Source organism: Falco cherrug, chromosome 12 (assembly GCF_023634085.1).
Source record: "Falco cherrug isolate bFalChe1 chromosome 12, bFalChe1.pri, whole genome shotgun sequence".
Taxonomy (NCBI): domain Eukaryota; kingdom Metazoa; phylum Chordata; class Aves; order Falconiformes; family Falconidae; genus Falco; species Falco cherrug.
In genome coordinates, this window is record NC_073708.1 from 5,189,804 (window position 1) to 5,213,108 (window position 23,305).

A 23,305-nucleotide genomic window follows, 5' to 3' on the forward strand; every position below is an offset into this window, starting at 1 on the left:
CACCTTGCGTGGCCCAGAGGCGGGAGCACACGTGTGGCAGGGCGGCAGGCCAGGACACCTCAGCGCTGGGAGTAAACTTGCAGGTGAAGGAACAGAATTTCAACCGAGTTACAGGTACACCGGGTTGGGTCACCTTACCTGGGCACAGCCACGGTTCACCGCCACCCCCACCGCATCAGCTATTCGCACAGGGCCAGGTTAAATCTTTCTACCCAAAGGGACAGATTCGGAGCCTCGGCTGCGCAGGGCTTTCCCCGAGCCGTGGCTCAGCGCTCGGACACGCCGGGGCTGCCGGCAAGCAGGGCGCTGGCGTTGGGCAGCTCCGCCAGCTGCCCGCAGCACGGGGAGACGGTGGCGTTCCTGGCCCAGCCAGCACCGGCCACCGGGCTGCTGCCCCCGAGCCCTCCAGCGCGGGGTTGTCCCGCTGGGGCTGGCGAGCGCTGGGGAGGGCCCGTTTGTGGAAAAAAGAAAGTTTAAGTCTGGGAAGTGACTTAGTGAAAACTGCCCATTCAGAGATCAGCTCGTTAGGTACAGATCTATAGGTTTTTAATGAACCAGGGGAGCAGAGTTACAGCTTGAGGCCTGAAAGGGAGGAGGGCTGGGTATAAGAGGGACAGCAACCTTGGACTCGGGTTTGGGTGCCAGAAAAAAAAAAAAAAAAAAAAAAAAAAATACAGCTTCCCTTTGAAGGCAGGAGGGTGCAGCAGGTGAGGTGCCCTCGGAGCCCCCTCACCCGACACGGCGAGGAGGAGCGGTCACAGCCCACCCGGAGGCAGCCCCCCTGCAGCTTGCACCAGCCAGCAGGACCACCCACCCCAGGAGCAGCCTGGGCTTCGTGGCGATGCCCTACCCCTCGTGCGGGGGCGGAGGAGGGAGAAGCGAAGCCCTGAGAGCCCCTCTAGGAGCAAGGATCGGCTATTCTGCCCATGAAGAGGACGGTGTTGAGGGCGGCCTCCCGGATGAAAAGCAGGAAGGGCCTGTTGGCGTTGAAGATGATTCTGTTCATGGGGAAGGAACGGCCGGAGACTGTGACAGCCATAGCAGCCGATGCCTCGCTGCCTTCTTCGTTCACCTAACAACCAAAACAAAAGAGATGGGATTCAAATACGGGCATTACGCCGAGGGCTGGCCCTCCTCCTCCACAGACAGCGGGTGCCAAGCTCCCCGCTCCCCCCAAGGCCCCAGGAGGCCGAGGAAGCCAACATCGTGGGTTCAGAGCTATTTTTTTTTCCTTCAACGCTTCACGGTTTTGAAAACAAAGAGGAAGATGCCGCTGGGACAAAACCAAGGGTTACCTCGAGGAAGGCTTTGTGGAAAGCCTCGGATACGTAGAGGTCTGTACGGCCCTCTGCAACGATACCTGAAATACAAAATAAAGATGGTTCTAACTAGGTTTTTAGACAACAGCTCAAGAGAGAACAGCCTTCCATCCTTCATGGCCTGCGTTCAAGCAGAAAGCACGTCTGCCCTAGAGCAAAAAATAGCCTCCGCCAACTGCAGCTGACTGCTTAACTCCACAGCCTCAGCGCGGAGCTGGGCTGCGTTCCGTGATGGGCTTGACCACAGAGCGCATCACTGACTGCAGCAACATCTCAACACCTTCGTGTTCTTGTTCCTCATGTGCTGCTACACTTAGTGCCCTGGTGCCTGTGGAGGAACGATTACCCTCCACCCCCACCCCGCACCACCCTGTCCCCACATCTGACCTGGGAGTCTGGCACTTTCTGGACTGAAGAGATCTTCCAGCCCCATTTTTCTTAGCTTCTCTTTGACACTGAAGCTGTCCTCGACACGGAAGCGAGGGAGGTAGACGAAGAGAGAGACCTCTGTCATGGAGTCTATCCAGTCCTGCAGCTTCTCCGATGTCAGGTCCCGCTCCACCTCCACCAACGATGTCCCAGGATTGGGCAGGACCAGCACCATCGTGATATCATCCCCTTTGTAAGGCAGCTCCAGCACCTGGACTTTGTCCTGGGGGATGAACACGTGATTGAATTTGGACTCTTGGTACATCACTGGGACCTTGCAGGTCTCACCGTTGGCTTTATGAAATGAATCCAGTTTTGTGTTTGGAGCTGGGAACTGCGATTTCCAGTGCCCCTAAAAAGGGAGAAGGGGAAAACAAATATGAGTGCCGTGTTTCCCCTAGGGAAGTGGGCAGCACCCCCAGTTTTGTTAGCCATACCTTAAAATAAATGGTGTTCACCAGGACCAAGACAGTGAGATCATCAATACCTTTTTCTGGGATCACTTCTGTAATACGCCTCTCTGTCTTATTAGCCACCCACTCATTAATGATCTTCCTGGAAAGTTCTGGCTTCTCCTGAAGGATGAGACCAAAAGAAGTTAAGTCTAGGGTTTAAAACACTTCTTTGTATCCCTTCTGCAGCAGGCAGATTAACAGGACACCGATCCCAGCGTAGTGCTGCAGCGTTTAGCAGTCAGGAGTGGGGAAGTGACTGCGGTTAAGGCAAGCTGGGACAGGAGGAGCTGCATCCCAGATTCCCTCCTGCCTTCCCCGACGTCCCACACCCCAGAGCAGGGCACTCCCTGTGGGCAAAAGATAGGGACGCAGCAAAAGCAGGAGGACCGGAGTGGAGGCGGTGGACACGAAACCAAACAAAAAAAGATAAATCCTGAGCACTTCAAACTCACTTTGAAGTTCAAGGGCCAGAGTTTCGCTCCATAAACTATTTCGCTGATGTTCTGGTAAGTCTCATTAAAGACCAAAGACTTCTCCCCGAAGAGGCGGTTGGCTGATACCAGCTCTGAGGATTTGTTGGCTTTCTTGTAAAGGCGACAGTTCAGCTTGGCAAAGAAGAAGTGGATCTGATCAGATGTCTTTTCCGAAATGGTGTCAAACTGAAAGACCTGGAGGAGCCAAACAGTGAGGAGGAATCCATGAGCAGGCCCTTGCGTCCCCACAGCTCCCAGCGCCCACGGCAAGTGTGATCCAGCCTTTGCTTTCTGCTCAGCAGCCTAAATCACAGACGCAAGAAACCTGCAGGCCCTCGGAGCTTCACCCCCCGCGTTTATTTGGGAACCCAAACCTACGTAAGAGCAACACGTCACCAGCCTAAGACCTAGTTTGGGGACTCCCAAAACACGGCACGCAGAGGGGCTGCTCCTCTTTCTAGCTCTGGTTCCCTTGCTCTCCATACGCCACCTCTCACAGGTCCCAGCTTCTGTCTTCGAGCCCGTCTTACCCGAGGGAAGACTCAGCTCTTGCTCACTGCAGTCCCTGCCGGGATCTGCCTCTTTCCCTGCCTCTGTTCCCCACCCCCTTCCACTGCCCCAGCTGTGGGCAAGACACATGGTCTTGCAGATCTCCGGCTCACAGGTGGGCATGACTTCGCTAGACCCTTTAGGTGGTTGTGCAGAAGCCTAAGAACTTGGCGAGCTGCTCACGCGCACCTTGGTTTTCGGGTGTCAGGGGACAGATTCTAGCTGGGTGCACGAACCACGGGGCTTCCCCCGGTGCTGCTACAATTAGCATCACTCGTGCACGGTGCTCACAGCCCCTATGCCCCATGGCCAGAGCCTCGCAGGAGATGAGCTTTGCTCTGGCCATGGAAGCTCTGGGGCCTGGAAGCAGCTCCCAGGTCAGTGCAGGTGTCGTGGCTCCAGCTGGGACAGGGTTAATTTTCTTCTTAGTAGCTGGTGCAGGGCTGTGTTTTGGATGTGGCGCGAGAACAATGTTGATGACCGATGTTTTCAGTTGTTGTGGGTCGTGTTTATACCAAGTCAAGGACTTCTCAGTTTCTCAGGCCCTGCCAGCCAGAGGGCTGGGGGGGGGGCATGGGAACCTGGGAGGGACACGGCCAGGACGGCTGACCTGAGCCAAAGAGATATTCCATACCATGGGGCATCATGCTCGGTGTATAAACTGGGGGAAGAAGAAAGAAGGGGGGGACACCTGGAGTTATGGTGTTGGTCTTCCCAAGCGACTGTTAGCCGTCCTGGATCCCTGCTGTCCTGGGGGTGGCCAGACCTGCCTGCCATGGCGAGTGACGGATGAATTCCTGGCTTGGCTTTGCTTGCGTGTGTGGCTTTTGCTTTAAGCTATCAAACTACCTCAGCCCACCAGTTTTCCCACTTTCACCCTCCCGATCCTCTCCCCCACCTCACTGCGGGGGGGTGAGCGGGCGGCTGCGTGGGGCTGAGCTGCCGGCCGGGGTTCGACCACGACAGCAGCTCCCAGAAGGACTCACAAGGTTTGTGCTAAACCCTCCTGTGAGGGACAGTGCCAAAAAGACTGCTCCTTCCCAGGAGCAATTGTCATGGCCCGTTGAGTAATTCTGGCACCCCTTACCTATTTTTGCAGGGAACGGGAATACGTAGCAAGCGTTTTGAGGGTTGATTTCTGCAGCACAGCGTGTTTGGTCTTATTTGCTCCCAGCTACAACGACAGTTACACTTTGCCTACCGCTATCTAACCTCAGGGCCTTATGGCACAGAAAATCCCACAGCACGTTGCTCCACACAAACACCCAGGATCTCTGGCACAGTTTCCTACCAGGCAAAGTTGGTGTTCCTGGCGCTTTTGGAGGGAAAAGGGCGGATTAGGAGCGCAGCTCCGCAGCCTGGGTGGCTCAGTGAGAAAAGGGTCCCCATCCAGCAGGAAGGGCTGCCCGGGGGGGAAGGCCTGAGTGAGGGTTTTGGAGATGCAACAGGAAACCCCAACATGACTTACTCCAGAGACAAGATCTGCCAGGACAGCGGCAGTGGGGACAAAAGGAGCAGTTGGATTCACACCTCCTCGTTGCAGGGAGAAAGTGTCCCACCTGCGAGGAAGGTAGGGGCAGGACTAAACCCCACGGAGCAGGCAAGCGGGGCTGACACTGAGAAAGGTGCTTGGACAGGCAGGGAGTTACCTGGTCCCACGGCAGAGCCAGCACTCGGGATTACCCCTCCAGTGGGACCAGGGCTCCCCGCTCCGAGCGCAGGAGCCACGGCCGGTGGGACACGGTCCCCGCGCACGGGCTGGCCTGCCTGGGACAGTCTGCTGTCCTAGTCCTGGCTCAGACTGCTCTTACACGTACTACAAGGAGGCCCTCAACCAGTAACTGATGTTCCTGCGTTCCCAGAGGGTGGCAGAGCCCTGGAAGCCAGCTGGACTGGGGGGTGTCCCACCTGTCTGATTTTGTCCCAAGGGAGAGAAAGGGAATGTGAAAAACAGCCTCTCCCAATGGGACTTGGTATCCCGGCTTTTCCTGCTTTTTGCTTAAGAAAAGGCTTAGCCACCTGCTCAGCTACGTGCTGGCCCAGCCTGCAAGGAACAAACCGTTCCCGTTCCCTCCCCTCAGCTCCCGGACAGGCGAACGCTAACCTCCCAAACCCAGGAAATCCACCCTGAATGCCGGATCCGAATAGGCAATCAGAGGAAAGAGCTGGGATCTAACCAGATCCAGAGACAAGTGCAGCCTGTGCACGTCCTTCCCGGGGGCTTGTTTAACTGGAGGCCTCCCTTCCCAAGCCACAGAGCCATCCCGACCCGGACGGGTCACCCGCTGTCCCCTCCGCTGCCTTCCCAACCCTCGGCACCCACCTCCATGAGCTGCTGCAGGGTGCTACCGCAAGCCCCGAGCTTGGTCATGGCGAAGGCTGTGGAGATGCTCAGGGGCGACATGAAGATGTTTTCCCCATTGTCCTTGGAATCAGCCAGGTACTTGTAGAAGACAACAGCGAAGCGCGAGTTGGCCTTCGACAGCTCCCAGACCCGGGGGTTGGTGGCCTCCGGGAGCTTGCTCTTCCCTGGCTCTTGCCCCTCGCCCTCCTGGGGCTTCTTCTCAGGGTTGCGATAGATACAGATGGGATTCACCGGGATGTCGCGTGGCTTCGCCGTGCAGATGTCTTCCACGACGTAGTGCTCCGGGGCAGCTAGACCCCAGATGCCGAAGAGACACAGCACAAAGAGACGCATTGTCCTGGAACCAGAAAGAGGGAGCTTACACACGCTCACCTGCCCAGAAAGCCCCATGCTGCCGGCACAGCACACGAGCCCCGTTTCGGCCAACGTCAGACAGGAGCCCCGCAGTCCTCTCCAATGTCCTCCTGTCCTGTAGCTGCAGGATAAAGCAGGAGGGTGGACAGACACCACCAGCGCACCCCTGAGCACACACCGCTTTTAGAAACACCACGCTGAAACCTCTGCTTTCCCAGAGCCCTGGGAACCGTCTTGTTTAAGCAGCAGGCTCAGCCCTCACCAGGTTGCCCCAAAGCCTATGACTTGAACTTCGGGGGTTGTCCCCAGCAGCCAGCCGAGGTGGCTACAGCACAATGCCCAGGCGCGCCTGTGCCTGGAGCCGCTGCTGCCCACTGCCTTGCCTGGCTGGTGGCAGGTGGCCCAGGCTTCACTTAGACAAAGTGGGTTTGACCATTCCCTTACCCCCTTCCTGGGGGAATCCTCCTAGTTCTCCTGGTCTCTTTTTTCTCCCTTCACCTGAAGCCCTCAGTCCCCTCCAGGTGCTGTCTGTGCTCAGACTCACCTCGGCTTTATGCTATTTAAGTTACTGATGCAGGAAACACCACAGCCAAGAGAGGTGATGAGGAAGAAGTCTCCACAGGAGTTGGTCCCTTCATTCATTCAGCATCTTTAATCCCTAAAAAGTATATTTTATAAGCGTGCATGGTACAGCTGGTACGGGACAACTATTCCTGTCCCAAGTCCACACCACCTCAGTGCAGACTGTCCCTGGCACCTGGGGAGCGGAGGCTCACGTTAATAACCACGCTCAGCACAAGCAGGTCTCTGCAAACCTCCCAGCAAGGCAGAGAGAATTTGTATTTTCCAACTTTGCTGAAGCAGGGAGGGGGTCCGCACATCCCACCACCGCTGGCGGCCGGACCTCAGAGCCATCCTGGGGCTGAGTAGGCAGCATGCGAGGTGTCCCGTGTGCCGTGGGTTGAGATGCCCGGGACACGGCTCCACGTTGGGTTTGCTCACACCCCTCATGGGAGTGAGCTCATGGACACAGCCACAACAGCTCGGGAAACGGCTGCTGGGAAAGGCTGGCAGCCCGCCCAGGACCCGCCTGCCATGGGGGACTTTTTCAGAGATGTGGCTAACGCTGGTAGGGCTCTGCCTGCCCGTGTACTCGCTGCCACCGCAGTAACTACAGACCGGCTGCGTTTAGCACCAGCGACCTCCCCGCGGTCTTGCCAGTGCTGGTGGGCCAGCGCCGGGGGGAGGAAAATGGGAGCAGCCCCAGGGCTGACCTGGGATGCAGGAGACCTCTGGGTTCTTTCACAGCCCCCTCCCCAGGCTCTTGGGCAATGACTTCATGTTGGCTCCGGCTCCTCCGCAAAAGCATTAATGACCTCATTTGGCACCGAGGCCACACCGAGCCCCCGGGGCCCCTCTCTAGCACACGCTAAGAGCACAGCAACAAGCTCTGCATGAAAACATGCAAAACAAGACGTGCTTGCTGCGGCCATGGCCACCGCTCCTGCTGCTAACAACAAACCAGTTATTTTCCAAAGGGTTTAGGATAGATACAACACCACAAAGGGCAAAAAGAAAAATTATCTAAAAGGGGAGAGGAGTCAACCAAATACAGAAACAAAAACAACACCCAGGGCAGGAGGGCAAGAGAAAGGAAAACTATTCAGACAATTGAAAGTACTCCAGGAAGCACTGCTCTTCCGAACCTTTCCCTCTTACAGGAAAAATCCGCCAGCAAGAAGCGAGGCAAGCGTCTGTGCTGCGCAGCGCCAGGGCCAGGACCAGAGCGACCCCCCCCCCCCGCTGCCTGCCAGCCCCCCTCACCCACGCTCGGGTCCTCCTGGCTCCGGCAGCACCGAGGCGCCTGCGGCTGCCGGTCCCACCGTGGAAAGGACAAGCTGGCTGCCGTCCCTGCCCTGTCACTTCGCTCACCTCCCGGGACAGGCATGCCTGAAGCGGGTGTGGGTCTGCCCCTGCAAGCACAAGTGCCTGCTTCTGTCCAGAGGCAGCCCGTGGTGCCCGCTGTCACACGCAGTGCTGCCAACTCATGCTTAAAACCCAAAGGGCAAGACTGGGGAGAGCACCTCATCTTCATCCTGCCCTGATTAAACGGGAAAGACCCCCCCTGCTTCTACTCCAGTCCTGACTCCACCAGCTTAGAGGAGATACAGGACTTTAATGCCTTAAATCAAAATTTATCAAGTGCTCAGGCTGGCGCTGCCCCTAACACGTCCTATCTTGTCTCTTACAGGCAAGAGCCCTTGCGAAGTTTTGGGCCAGCTCTTCACTGCAGCACTTGGCTGAAAAACACTCCTCCTCCCTCCGCAGCCCTTCAGCACAGCCTTTTCCATCGCAGCACTGCCACGTACTCCATATGTCAACTGCTTTCATCCTGGAAGGATCCCAAAAGCATTACCGCAACATCACTGCCTGAAAGGGGTTACTGGCAGGAAAGAATGTAAAAATTAGAAAGGGCTCTCTTTTTCCTGCTTCACCCCTGTAAGGAGCATAGAACGCCACAAAACAAATTGCTGATTCAGCTCAGTATCAGGCTGCTCTGGGGAAGCGCAGAGAAACTCCCCCATCCCACGCCTGCCCTGCGACACGCCGGGCTCCAGCCGGTGCAGGCCATCTCCATCCCACTGCTTCTCATGGCTGCACGGAAGGACAACGAACCAGCTTGCAGACCCCGCTCGTCTTCCAGCAACCACCCTACAGAACCCACCCGTGCTACCCACGGCGGCGTGACCGGCCCGCAGCACCCTGGCAGCATGCCAGCCGGGCAGCAAATGTTAAGTAGCTCAAACCATTTTGAGACTGAGTCGGGCTCTTGAGAAGGGAAGCCTTCCTCGCCCCCACGCACCCCAAAAGCAGAGCGCAAAGCACGTCAGCGGTGCTCTCTTACAGCCAGGCAAGGGATCAGTGGACCCTGGGGGCAGCCTGGTCTCCTGACTTGTTCTCCGCACCATGAAGCATTGCTACAGCTTAAGGGTAGAAGTCAAGCAAGACACTTCAGCGAGCTGTACAGAAGCGAGCTTTCGGAGGACGCTCCTAAAACAGCTCCTCGGGCCCATGCCCAGAGCAAAACAACACTCTGGCAGCAGCCACAATTCTCAGGCTCCCACAAAGGCAAAAGAACCTGTTACAAGGACTTAATTCCCAATGAAAGATAAGTGGAATCAGTTTCTCTTACCTGCCCCCGTACCTCCAGCCTTCTGCTTTCAGGATGCAAATGCAACCACTAAGAGGACAGTCTTGCTTGAGCCCAAGCCAGTCCAATGCAGTTTCCCCACTGGAATTCTGTGCTCAAGCAGAGCTGAGACAAAAGCAGGGGACGGTGGGAGGGGAGTAGGATGCTGAGGCCAAAGGCTGATGACCAGCTACAGAAGGTTAAGCAAAGAGCGGAAAAAAAGCAATGTTTAGTTTGAAAGAGGTTTTAAAGTTCAATCTGACAAGGGAAAGTTCGACCACCCACCTCACGCAAGTGCCTTCAGTTCTTGCCAATAGAAAATTAACTGCTTACACCATGAAAGAACCCCCCAAACTTTCAACAGTTCAAATGTGATCTAAAGTATTTGTAGATCTCACTTCGGTATCTTGTAGCTCAGCAAAACGTTTTGCTCTGCCCCCGGCCCCGTCACCCCCCTTCCCAAACCGGCACAAGCTGGGAGAAACCGCCCCACTTCACACTTCGCAGCTTCAAACACGTCCCCTCTTAAACACACTCACCTTTTCACTTGCACAACGCGAAAGCTGATTAACAGCATCTCTCCTCATCTCTGGCTCACACAGAGCAGCACTGGGAGAAGGATTGAGCAACACCATTTCCAAGGTACAGTGCGGCTGCTCCCCAAACCCAGCAGCGTCGCCTGCCGAGCCCCAAACCCAGCAGCGTCGCCTGCCGAGCCCCAAATGCCAGGAGCTGGCTGGCGCAGGGGTGCTCAGCTGCACTGCTACTGGCCTCCAGTAAGAACCCAGCTCCTAATAGAAAAAGCAGCTGCAAACTGGTTTGAGGGAAGTAAAAGACCTTCCTATACCAGTATGGGCTAAAATTAAATGGGACAGGGATTGCAGAAATAAATGAAAGGATGCCATGCTCAGGACTCAACTTTGCTTTCCTGGGCTCCCCTCCACAGCCCAGGCGCACAAGTGCCACTCTTAAAACTGCCTCTGCCCAACATAACATCATTCTTGCTCTCTCCAGTTCTATAACCAGGGCTTCATCCAAATCTTCATTAAAAAATAATAAAAAAAAATCTTCACCGCAAGCGAGCACAACAGCTATGCAATCCACACTGAACACCGCCCAGCAGCACGCCAATACCTGCTCCCCAGAACCGCTTTCAGCCCGACAGCAGATCGGGGCAGACCTGCCACACACGTCAGTACCCGCGGGTCCGGGGTTTGTAATTCGCGGCAGGAGGCAAAGCATCCTCCACGAGAAGGGAAGGACTTGTGCACCATACCACGTTGCTCCAAGTGGCTGCTGGTTTGGTTTCCCAAGGTAACTCACACTTGCGGGTCCCAGGGGTAAATTAGGGATCCTCCCCAGCCCACGGAGAGCAGCAGGCAGACACCCAAGTATAAGAGGTTTCCATTTACCCAATGCTCAGATGGAGTTTAAGGCAGCCAAAACGAGAGCAAACACCTTTGTGTCCTGCACATCCCATACAGCTCCAGCCAACGTGGACGAACTCCTGCCAGCAGGACAACGCACGCTGGCATCACGGCTGCATGCTTGCTTCACTGTAAAAAAAAAAAAAAAAAAAAAAAAAAAAAAGAAAAAAGAGCCAGACGGCTAAAACCGTGCATAGAAATGCTTTCTTTAACGATGGTGGCCCTATTAACAGCGAGGTTAATTGCAGAATTGATGCTGTAGGGCTGAAGGGATCCGGATCCGTCGGCTACCCAAGCCACATCCTCCAGGGGAGCGGAGTAAATCTGTTTTTTGAGTGCAGCAGTGGCAGTTAGTAGCTGCTTGAGCTCAAAGCACCAACCCAGCACTCGCACCCGAGCAGAGCTGTGCCTCGGAAGCATCCAAAGTGACTGAGTGACCCAAAGCCCCCCCTGCTCTGGAAGACCACAGGCTCTGCTTTGCAGACAGAAGAGCCCCCAGCAAGTTCACAGCAGCAGGGAGCGTGCTTCCTCCGCGAGCTTCCACTGTCCTCTGAACTACCCCCTTTTTTTGGGGGGGGGAGTTGGAAAGAAACAGCCCCTAAACACACCCGAGCCATGAGCAGGAACACAAACGTACTTGGGGCTTGGGTTGTGCTTTGGGTGCTCGCTGTTGAGTTTTACGGTGACACAGAGGGAGGAAGACTTGTACAGTCAGAGCAAGACAGGATGAAGCAATCCCACGTTCTGGGCTGGCCTTTCCCAGCGCCCTTCTATCCTGGTACCCACACCCAAAGGGAAAAGAAATTGCCAGCAGCTGCTGCCCACTTGAGCCCAGTCTACCCTCTTTTCATTATACAAAAGCCTGGAAATTTCTCCAAAGCCCTTCTGATGCAGAGCAGCCGTGGCTCCCTTCCAAAGGGATCTGACTCTTCACAGCACTTCAACCTTCTTCAAAAGCCAACCGCTGCAGAAATACAGCTCCCCCACCCCCAAGCGACCGAGTACCTGAGCATCCAGGACCCTCAGACTGGTGGGGAAAAGGGAAACCAGCACCAACTGAAATACCGTTTTCTGGACTGCCCACAAAATACAACTCCCTTTACAGAAACATAAGGTTCCAGGTCACCCAGCAAGGAAGCACCACTGCGTGGAAGTGTGAGGGGGCCCAGCAACGAGCAGCGATGGGCTTCAGTCCAACAAAGCACACACCTCAGACTGGATCTGCGGTGCCTGCGATCAAAAGTAAAGACAGAAGTAATAAACGTGCATAAGCTTCCAGGGCAGAGGGCTGGGCTGGCCCCACAATAGGAGAAGGAACAAGTTTTTCAGCAAAGCAGCAGCTTATTCCGTGTCAGACTACGTTCAGCCAGTCTCAGACTCAGAGCTAGCCAACGGCCCACAAAAAGCAGGGAAAAGGTTAAAAACCACGAAGCCGACTGTGCAGCAAACGTTATATTCGCTCTAAGGCAAGTTCCAAACCTGGTGCAACACCAGAGGCACACTGCGTGCTCCTTCAGCTACAGGGTTTGTTACGTTCGGGTTTGTTTTTTAAATATGCAGCTTCTCTTCAACTAGGAAAAGTGATTATTTTGAGTATCCTTTCTTGTTCCGAACGCAGGAAGAAGCCACTTTATTCACAGGCAGAGTCAGAAGAGAACAGACCGGACCTCCAAACAGAGGCAGGCAGCTTCTCCACTATTTGGCATCTCTCATGCTGCAGCCCGGCAGAGAACACACACATCTTGACCTGGAGGAAGCCTTACACAGTCAGTCTTACACCTCACACAAAACTTAAAGAGGAATGCACATTCAACCCAGACAGAAAATGAGAGATATTTCAAAGGGTTCTCCATTAATTTATCATTTAATATAAATGCCGACAGAAAAGCAGGTAAGACCTTGTAGACACTTCCATCTATTTACAAGCCAAGTAGCGAATCACCACCTTTCCACTTTTTTTTTTGTTGAATCAGCAACTCAAAGGACCCTTAGACACTATGTGAAAGCAAGGTGAGGTTGAGTCATCTTTATGAGAGAAAAGCAAGGTGAAGAAGGAAGAAGTAACATTTCAACATATGGCTTTTTCTATAGAACCACCATGCACACACAATATGTCTCCGTTTCCTTGTTCTTTAATATAAAAGTGATACTGTTGCTGTATAGTTCTAAAAAAGAAATAAAGGAGACAAATACTGACTTCCAGATCTCTGGATCCTCTTGCCTTTTGCCTCCTTCAATCCACTCTGTCCCACCTCAGCATAGTTTTTAGAAGGCTTTTCTTTCAAGTTTTAGTATATTGCAGGAGTAAAGACACAGGGAGTTGGATATAGTAAACTCTTTCTGCTACTCCTTTTGTCAGCTCAGATTTTTTCCAAAAGGTAGTAAAGCATCTAATCTTTCCAGGAAAGAGGTATCACTGCCTTTTGTGCCTCTGAACGTGTCCCTCGTGACCAGGCCTGTATGTACAACACTCGAGGATTCCCCTGAACTTGCAAAGAATTCAGATTACAGAATTCTTCTCATATATTCTACTTAATCTCTACTCCTATTACAAATGTTTTGATAGTTACAAACAATAAATATTCACAATATCAACCCAGAGTCAGCCATTCCCATAAAGGCTCAAGAATTTTGTTGATGGGGAAGAGAAGCAGGAAAGGAAGAAAACAGTAGAAGAAGAAAAGCAAGAAAAGAACCAGTTCAAACAGAGAATTCATGACATTTTGTTTAGCATTGATTTATGAGAACAGCAGACAGTGAATTTCACTTATCCAGGATCCTAAATAAATTCAAGAAACAGTTCATAACCTGACTCAACAGATCTCACGGTCTCCTTTATTACCTAGGCTATCCTTTTTATTTTATTTTTTTTGTTAAATATACCTCTGCAGGGCACAATCACATACAATCAATACGATTGGAAAATTACATGAGCTCTATCCCAAGCATATATGCACCAATGTTAAAAAGTTATTTAAAAAAACCCAAACAAACCAAAAAATAAACTCCACCCAAAAAGGTGATAATGACTGCAGAATGTCTCGGGGAGACTTGTACAGAACTAACAAGATCAAAGAAAACTAGGCTTACAAAAAACAGGAAAAAATGTCATCTATAGAGAAATCCCACAACTGGAAGTAGATGATTCCAAAGAGGGAGCGGGAGCTATCCTGTACGAGATCCCACAACTCTTCCTCCCTCCTCCCACACGTGCCTTGCCTCACCGTCTTCCTCCCCCATAGCAACAAATACAATGGGGAAAGAGCTCGACACTATGCCACCGGTTACAGAAAACAGGGCAAAATAACCAGGCTACAGCACAGTTGCTAAGCTGACTTCAAGGAAAGCTCCTCTTCACATAGAGGCTGCTTACACAGCAAGCAGAGGCCAAAGGGGTAATGGGAACTCCTGAAAATTAGAAGAAACAATGTCATTTGGTGCGCCCACGTTAGAGCAGCTTCGCTTAAGAGGCTGCAGATTAAAGGTACCAATTGTAAACTGTGCAGCAGCTGTGATGTGAACAGGGTTTCTTCTGTCTCAGGTTGCTTTATACATCTACAAAACATTTTCAGAAGGCTAGAAATGAAGAGGTCAGTGCACACATCCAGTTGTGGGATCCATCCAAAACACAATCTGGTTTGGATGCCAAAGACTTGTGAGTACTGTCTGCCACAGAACTATTAATAAATCTTTTTAACATTACAAAGAAGCAAGTAATTTCTTAAACATCAAATACTCCACAAGATTTTCTTTTTTTTTTTTTTTTTTGCTTACAGATATATTTTCCCCATATACATTTCATATGTAATTCCATCATCTCTAATGCTTTTTTATTTTTAGAGACACTGCACCACCTGTTGCTTCCATCTTTCCCAAGACGGTATTTTTCAAACTGAAGTTGATAATTGCGTTCTCCTAAAACTTTCAGATCTCAGAATCAGTTGTTTCCCAGAATATGAAAACATTCAACCTGTATATCCAAAGACACCCGTCTTTCTTGCTGGACGAAGCCAGGCACCTAAAACTTTCCCAAATGCTGAACATCTAGCAATCTGCACTAAAATCATACACAAGCTCACTGGAATTGCGAAGATTGCCTGGGAAAGATCAGTTTCTTATTTAAGTTACTAAGCTACAGGCATCCGATCGTCATTACGGTTATGTATTTCAACCTTCCAGTGATGGGATGTGGATTTTTCTGCATCAGGAACATTCCCATGAGCAATTTTTATTGGAAAATTTCAGAAAAAACTGCACCCTCTTTGCTTACCATAGTGTTCAAAGAGTTTCCAAGGCATGATATTAGAATCGCCATTGGGAAATAAAATTAAAAAGAAAACCCAACAGTAAGCTTGTTCTCCTTTCCCTGCTAATCAAGGCTCTACCTGCATCTTAAGAAGTGCCTCGAAGACTGTGACAACACTAAGCAGTTACATTCTTCTTCCTACATAAGAATGAAGACCACACGCTGACTGTATAAGGACACTGTGCTGGGACAACCTTCCCTCCGAATAACTTACTTATATTGTGTAACTTGAACTAACTTACTCTAGCCTCTTTCAGCCCCCTGACATCTCAAAAGAAAAATAACGCAGCTGATAAAACAGTTGAGTATGGAAAAGAGAATCCCCAATGAAGTTTCTGACATTTCAGATTACCTGAATAAATCAATCTGTGCTACATAATCTGTATGCTGGTATACTGCAAGTAACAAACACCCAACTCTTAGCACCAAGGCTACACCTAAAATGTGGCTCAGAGGAGCTGCTTCACTTCCTTCAAATTCAGAGTTTACATTTACTCAAGCAAGGTAGATGTTTTGCCAGTTCATGTCTAAACTACCATTTATGAGAACTCAAGAACTTTTGCTTCCTTTTTTCATCCAGGGGAACTGATTTATTGTTAATACAAAAAAATAAGCTGCTGACACACTGACATTTTTGGGTTGTTTTTAAATCAGTGCTACCAGCATTAGGAGGCGGGAATAGGAAGCACGTATTTTGGGGAAGTGAACAATGACAACATTTGAGTATAAATGCCCCAGCCTTGCTCTGTGTTCCTTCTATCTACTGTAGGACTACAAAACCTCCTTCATACACACACAGCCAAGCAGAAAACTTGCACACTGCTTGTATGGGGTTTTCCCCCCCATTTTAGAACAGAGATGATGAGTTAGCACTCCTGCTGTTGAACTTCCCGATTACTAGCACTGAAGCTCTTGGACCATAAAAGTGGATCTGAAATAACTAGTCAACTGAAGATATATTAGTTGGCTGAAGAACCCCAATATATCTTGTAAGTCTGCTTCATTATAGTTCAGATTTATAAATGGGAATGGAAATTAGGGTTTATGCTACTCTGACTTACAGATTTCTCTCTAAATCCAAAAGCCTTAACAGTCTGCAAGAGTTTAAGTTAGATCAAGGAAGGGAAATGCAAGCGGCTTTCTTAACATATTATTAATGAAAAGCCTCACTCCTAGCCCTTGCTAATAGAGGATTTGCCCCACCTTACTCAATTGGTGCTGTCAAGAGACAGTATCAACATACAAGTTTGCTTCTTCCACATCTAATTTAATGTAATGCTACAGTTTGACAAGTCTTTTCAGTTCCAATGGGCTTAAAAGTCAGTTACATTTGCAACACAGATTTATCTTTTACTGTAACTGAAGAAATTTTAAAACAGTATTCAATTTAAACACTTAAAGACAAGGCTTCTTTGATTATATTACATTTCTATGTTCCTTCTCCCTCTTTAAATGAGCCATTCCATCAGCTGAGAGAGTGCATGACAGACCGAAAACATGTCAGAATACCCCAGATACATCTCAGTATATTGCAAATTGTATGACTAAATGGAATGATTTTCCACAATTCAATGCATGGATAAGGCTTGACAATCATTAACTTTTGTAAATTGTTATTAGGATAATACAGTCAACTCACAAAACCCTACAAAGATCTGACAATCAAAATGGTTACACCAGGGGAAAAAAAAAAAGTGTAAAGCACAAGTCTTTGGCTCTCCTTTAAAGAAAAACAGCAGTTTACCATGTTTATACAGATCCCCCGTTTGCCTACCAGTAGGGGCAATATCACATTTGTGCATCACTGAGTAATAACACCATTAGAAAAGGCAACTTCACAGAAGTTATTGGCTAAGCGAATTCCTTTGAATGCTCTGTTTTGAGGCAGCAAGCTGTCACTGTTACACAATCAGGGAGGGTGAATGGGCAAGCCACAGAAGGAAAGGAAGGAAGATAAGGACAAAAGGGAGAGAATAAGGCTCAGAAGAAACTAGGACAGAGAAGAACTTAAAGGGGATAACAGTGCTGCAAGTTTAAAAGGTGCTCTGGTCTAAGTAAAATAAGTCCTATTCTGAAATGGGACAGAACACTGTAATATACAAGAGGGCCAGAAGAAAAAGTCTAAATTTCTCCTATTAGGAGAACTGGGTCAACAGAAAGGAAGAAGAGATGTTGACAGGAGGAGGAAAGTAACACTACAGAATAAACAAACATCCTTTCTACAGTGCCTGAATCACTGACATACTAAAAGTTAACCTAACACTCGAAGCTTCCTGTTCCTGGGGGGTTTGTCCATGCTGGGGCTGAAACCCAGGTTATCAATGAGAGTTGAAAGTTGTCGACTGCAGTAGAAGATCTAACCTACCTACCAAACGATGCAGTCGTGCCCCAACACCATTGTAATACTGCTTCCTCTTGCCCAAGTAGAAGAAAGTAAACCTTCTAGCAAAACCAATTTCACTGAAGCAGACAGCATTCCTGTAAAACTGGGACAATGACAGGCTGTAGAAATGAATGTATCTGAATACAGAGTGACTCCAGAAATTTTCATTTCCTGCTTATTTGTTGTAACCATCAATGCTTCCTTGATATGGACAGCTACCTGTCCTCCCAGTTCTACCAGCATGCTTTTCCACAAAAGGGGACAATTTTAGGGGCAGCTTCCAGAAAAGACTTCAAAGCATATACTATGTTTTGCTGTTTGGCTTGTTTAATCAATTAAACCTGAAAAAAAAGCAAGAAAAGGGTAAGAGGAGGAGGGGAAAAAACAAAACCAAAAATCAATACTGTTAGTAGACATTAAACAAACTATTTAACAAGCCAAACTGTAATACTGGGCAAACAGGGCATTCACCTGGACACACTGATCACAGCAAGGACACCATGCACAAAAGTACAGCACACAAGAGCTGGATGAAGGAGAAAAAACAACAGTAAAGTTTCCTTTCTAATCCACAGGTTTTGGAAACATTCAGTATATGCAGGCCAGCAATCTGGATAGCTCTTACTGCAGAATTCCTCCCAGGAGGAAAAGTGGAGAAAAAAAAATTAATCCCTAATCTGGCAAGGAAACTAGCCGGCACAAGTAACGAAAGGTAAAAAAAGTTTTTGCCCCTTCAGATTTTCTTCCTAGTGTTCAAAATGAATCTGTAGATTCAAACATATCATAACCGTCTTTGAAAAGTCATTTTACACCAAGAATTATAGCAGAAAAAAAAAAGGTACATTCTGGGCTTGTCCTCCTAGGTTAGAATATTGCACTAATTATCTCAACACTAGAATGAACTCCCTGTGTTAATAAAGACACAGCAGGAAGAAGTACACTAATTAAAAACAAGCAAGCTGACCTGACGGTGGTGCTCTGCACTAAAGGATGGGGAAGAGGGCACCGTGCCTGTATCAGTTGACTTGTGAGCAGGCTGCCAGGGGAACTCGTTAATCATCATCATATCCAGAGCAGAGATGGGAGAACAGACCTGACAGGCTCAAAACTGCCTCACCCTAGGTTCTGCTCGGCTCAGAGCGGGGAGGGTGTAACGTTAGGCCTCAAGTAGGAGATACAGATGGATGGGGGCAAAGCGTAGATGAAACTATTCTAGTACAGAGATGATTCTTTGCCAAAAGTTTAGAAGGGTTAGAAAAAAAAGCAAGCTTCAAAACTCCTCTTGGCAATTAAGAGGCCAAAGTTCAATTAAGAGCAAAATAAACCTGTGTGGAGACATATGGAAAGTGTGTGGGGGTGTGCCGAAAAAATGCCTTTATTTTCATTCAGTGCTTCTACCTCCCAGACATTTGATCACAACAGCTGCGCTCATGCGAAAAAATTCTTAAAACATACCCAATATATATACATATATAACTATGTATATATGTATATATATATTTATATATAAATTTTTATTTAAATAAAAAAGAAAGCTCGAATCCCAAGCCAATATGTGTATCAAATCCTTGACCAGCCAGGTCTGTAGGGCATAATCAAATTCAATGTGAAATAGTATATAAACGCGGTGCCTTGACTGGGCAAATTAAATAATTGCTACTCAAAAGAGTCTTCTGTTTGGACTCTCCTACTGGTAGGCAATACTGGGACTGTATCCCCTCCCACCCCCCATTTTGTTTTATTTAACAGTATGATGAATGCAAAGCTTAGCCCAAGGTTGCTATGACCTCAGCAGGAGTTAAGGTTAAGGAAAAAAACTAAAAACCAAGAAAATTTATTAACTCTTGCTTTACCCAACCAAAGCAATGCAGTAATTTATTACATAACCAGTGCTTTCAGATTTAGTAGTCTAACCCAGAAAGAAAAAACGAGAACAGGCCAAGAAGGTGCAGAGAGAGCAGCACTTAAAATTGTTCTCCACAGAATTCTTTGCATACAGGGTCTCACCCCAGTGCATGTCGACAGAGTCAAAAATGTGCAGCAAGAACAAGATTTCTTTTATTTCTTTAAGAAAACGTCTAGAAAGGCCTATGGTTTCTTCAACTTTTTTTCTTTTCAATTATGAAGACCTACCTGGAGAAGTAGCACACTAGATCTATCAAGCAAGATTTGCCTTTCAGTACTCCTAACTACTTCTGACAGATTCTGTGCTGCACCTTCAAGTGATAGGTTTTGATGCAGCTTTTCCCCTATGAAAGGGGAATCTAGGAAGGATTCACCGCAGCAGTGGCAGACAAGCTGCAGATTGACTCTCAGATATCAAATTGTAATACAAACACACACACACCTTTAAAAATGCCAACTTTGAAAAAAGAAATTAAAATTCCCCTTTATATTTTAAAGATCACCATCACTGACAAGCACAAATCAGAGATGTTTGTCTCCTTCAGTAAAAGGCCCTCACAACAGCATTACAATTAAATAACTGATACATCACTGAACAAAAGAAAGGGGGGAAAAAAAAAAAATCAGGTTGTGAAGAAAATTGTAGTTTTAATAATCATCGTAAAATAGCAATGAAGAAAAAAAAGGCAAGATTTGCTGAGAAGGATGCATATATGAAAGACCTGTTTAATAAGGCAGAGAGGTCAGTAAGTCCCTCTGCATCAATTTTTAGTATGGACTTTGGGTAAGCTTGTTTTAAAGGCCTAGTGAAAGGGGTGGGGGGAAAACACAACCAGCAGACGCTAGATGAACTAAGATGGATCACCAGCTCATCAGCAGCTAACATCCTTCCAGAAACTGTGTAACTTTGCGTTCCCTCTGCTTCCCATTTACTAGAAATACTACCTTGGTCATGGCTGCACAACCTTTACTGGTTAGTTAAGTGTCTCTACCACAAGCCCCAGCTAACCAGCTTCAGAAATACTCATGCTGTAGTAGATCGGTCTGCATTCTGCTGACCCCTTCACTCCCAACAGAAAACAAAAGGCCAGCAACCTTCAAATAATGTAACATATGCCTGACAGTCGTTTTGTTATCCTCTTTAATTACACGTGCTGTGCTGGGACATACAGTAAGGACTGCACCTGTTGCATTGCAAAGATTCTGTCACTTGTAGTTTAAAATAATTTAAGCAAGAAGTCTCGCACAAGCTAGAGTTTAGTTCCTAGCCACAATGGGGGGAATTGTTTTAAGAACAAAGTTTGCTGCACATCTTTTGACACTGCAGTTCACAGCTACCCTCCAACCCTCACTCCTTGTCTACCCTTAAACCATACAAGGAAGCGGCCAGGTTGTTTTAGTTGTTGAGAAATTAAGGTGATAAGAAATTATGCACTGGGTATGTAATAATACCAAAATAAAAGAAGAAACCTACTTCATTAAGATCATACAATTAATCAAACAGAGTATATATATATAATATCTTTTTTTTTTAAGCCCTGGGATCCAAGGCGTCCAAAGTTATTAAAATAAAGTTCATTCACAGAACAAAAACAAATTTAATTTGAATTGCTTGCAGATACTGCTAATTTTCATTTTTTTTTTAATTAAAAAATGCGTTAATGTGAACTATGTGCAGGATTTGTTTCTAGTAGTTGTGTTTGTGCACATTGCCTCTGGACCTGCTGCTCTGCTACTGCTGTTGCTCCTGGGTTTCTCCAATCACCCCTGGAAAAAAATGTGATGGAAGCTACCAACACCCCAGCAAACGAAACTCTGGGGTATGCTGGCCTCACTTCATGGAGCAGATGTGGGTGTAACTCCCGCTCTCTGGGAGTCGTGGTTTTCTCCTCCTCCCTCTGGGTCCTCTGACAGGCTGAGAGACACTGTCTTGCTGGACAGGAGGCCAATGTTCTCTTGTGTCAAGGCTGATCCATTTGGAACATCACTGCTGAAAGAAAGTTGAGGATAAAGGGGGAAGGGGGCAAAGAGAAGTAATTACTGAGATTTTTTTTATTTAAGTAAAAGGATGTCAGTTATTTGTTTCTGCAGCATCTCAATGAACAGTTGGGAACGCACGTAAAGACTTGCCTTGTATAACAAATAGGTCGTCTGGTATGCTGCAGATACTTAACAGAAAAGAATGAACCAAGATATGGCTAATTGAAAACAAATCAGTCAATGTATTTTTAAGGTTCTAGATTAGTTATGCTTTGCAAACTATTTCAGCATGTGCCTTAAGATGTACAATCTGTACAGTGCAGACATTCCAGAACATTTAACTTATCTGGATCATTTATCTTGATTTTTTTATTAAAAAAAGAAATATTTGTTGCAGTTTCATTACTTCCAGAGTTCCATATGGAAAAATTAGTTTCTGCTCTGGAGGCCTCAACCTAATGGTGCAGTGCAGAACTTAATAATTGGTGCAGACTTCATAAGCAATCGAGAGGGATACATTTTCTGAATAAATATTCAGATTCCAAACTGCTCACATCAAGTTATGTAAACTTAATGAAACGTCTGAGCTTTTCTGTTCAAAGCTTTTAGCTTGAATACACGCAGATGCTTGCAGCCATCTGAAAATGGTTGCTGTATAGATTCCCAGCATTCCCAGGCAACATCTTATTTCAATTGAATATCAAATGTCAATTGAAATCAACCCCAACATCTACACAGATAAAGATTACTGCTACAAATCAAAGTGATCTTTGTTTCAAAGCTACATACCTTCCTAGATATGACCCACACCACAAACATTAGCAGGATGCAGTAACTTTCCTCCCACATTTGGAACATTTCTTTTCTTTGAAACTAAAGCAGCAGATAAATGTTTCTTCTAGGGTTGTTTATCTCCTGCTCCTCCCTACTAATAGTTGACTAGATGGACTTCTGGTCTTACAAACACTGAAATTCTTCTGTTGTGCTAATTGATACAGAGCCTCATTCCACTCACCTACTCATCAGCTGAAAGGGCCCTTAATTCACACATGCACGATAAAAACTTGTTTTCTATCTTTTCCTAGCAGATGCTTCCACATCAGAGCCAATGTGAGACCAAGGGTTATTATTATTCATACACCAGAGAGTGACCCTGATTAAGTCATTCTGCTGTTTCACGACGAAAGGTTGAAAACCCATGTTACCTGAATGTCAGTGCGAGGTCTTCAGCTGGAACCTTGCTTTGCGGTTCTAACTGTCCATTTTCTGTCTGTTTATTCGTGCCCAGTTTGTTTTTCATATCCAGTGAAGACTGGCTTTCCTTTTAAAAAAAACCAAAAGGACAGAAGAAAAATTCTTTAAACACAGTGTTAAAGGTATTTGAGACTCGATCCTTTAGGACCAACGATGAAGGCCTGTAGATTGGGAGTTATACAGCGTAACCCACAAAAACCATGAGACAGGAAAACAGACTAAGACATGCTTATCCTCTCAGGACATTGTATTTCCTGAAAGAAAGGGATGATTCTCATAACAACAAGCAAAGACCACAGACTGTAACAGCACACAGACTTCTGAATGCTAGCCTGTACCTGCAGAAGATGATTTCTATGTTAAAGCAGTTTACAGCGACCTTGGAGACTATGCAGTTTTCAACTAATTCAGTGGCACGCTTATTTTCAAATGGCAATAAAACAGCAGTAGAGTATTTTAAGGTGGCTAGAATTAAAATTCTTCATGAAGAAGAATCAAAGAACTCCTCAGGAGGTTTGGAAGAATAAAGAGGGAGATGGATGACTCCAGCTGTGGTTATCCCAGCAGAGAGCCCTTCTGCCAGGCTAAAAGGGCTGCAGCCAGCTGCACAGCTCTCCACTCCACCTCTCTGCCTCCCACCCCCACAGCACTCACCATGCTCAGCTCACGGGTTCTCTTCCCAATTTCCCTTTCCACCTGGTGTAGCTCCAAGCTCAGCTGTTCACTTGAGATCATCCCAGGCCACTTGGGAGGTGGGGGTGGGGGCTGTGGTTGGCCTGCCAGGGTAGTCGCCTCCCTCTGCAACAGCAGCCTGTTACTAACAGCCTAAATGCATAAAGCCAAGCACATACACAACTGAGCACACAACACACCAAGCACAGAAAGAGCTCTAGGCCATAACTCTAGAGTATTGCTT

The 23,305-nt window shown here is 47.9% G+C and overlaps 2 protein-coding genes across 11 annotated transcripts in view; both read right to left on the minus strand.

Moving 5' to 3' along the window:
- Positions 1-529: 529 nt before the first annotated feature.
- SERPINC1 (serpin family C member 1) lies at positions 530-9,321 on the minus strand. Its single transcript, XM_027811241.2, has 8 exons — positions 9,138-9,321; positions 6,489-6,602; positions 5,549-5,927; positions 2,656-2,871; positions 2,186-2,323; positions 1,707-2,100; positions 1,296-1,360; positions 530-1,072 (listed from the first exon to the last, which is right to left on the minus strand). The coding sequence occupies exons 2-8, from the start codon at positions 6,584-6,586 to the stop codon at positions 899-901; spliced, it is 1,464 nt and encodes a 487-aa protein (XP_027667042.1). The 5' UTR covers positions 6,587-6,602; positions 9,138-9,321; the 3' UTR covers positions 530-898.
- A 3,085-nt stretch (positions 9,322-12,406) lies between these two features.
- Positions 12,407-23,305, minus strand: part of RC3H1 (ring finger and CCCH-type domains 1) — a 66,068-nt gene continuing 55,169 nt past the window's right edge. For 3 of the 10 annotated variants that reach the window (XM_055724775.1, XM_055724773.1, XM_055724776.1), the window contains exons 18-20: positions 23,044-23,214; positions 22,341-22,456; positions 12,407-21,145 (exon numbers count right to left, since the gene is read on the minus strand). In XM_055724775.1, the coding sequence (XP_055580750.1) occupies positions 20,992-21,145; positions 22,341-22,456; positions 23,044-23,214 (441 nt within the window). In that variant the 3' untranslated portion in view covers positions 12,407-20,991. The remainder of the gene's footprint in view (positions 21,146-22,340; positions 22,457-23,043; positions 23,215-23,305) is intronic. The other 7 variants (XM_055724778.1, XM_055724779.1, XM_055724774.1 and 4 more) reach the window with 5 other exon arrangements.

Bases quoted from the DNA above. Each gene is read 5' to 3' on its own strand.
- SERPINC1 (XM_027811241.2), bottom strand. From the start codon at position 6,586: ATGAATGAAGGGACCAACTCCTGTGGAGACTTCTTCCTCATCACCTCT. The intron at 2,872-5,548 runs GTGGGTGCCGAG...TGGCTCCTCCAG, and splicing joins CCCTGCAGCAGCTCATGGAG to GTCTTTCAGTTTGACACCAT. The intron at 1,073-1,295 runs GTAACCCTTGGT...TTTGGTTGTTAG, and splicing joins TCCACAAAGCCTTCCTCGAG to GTGAACGAAGAAGGCAGCGA.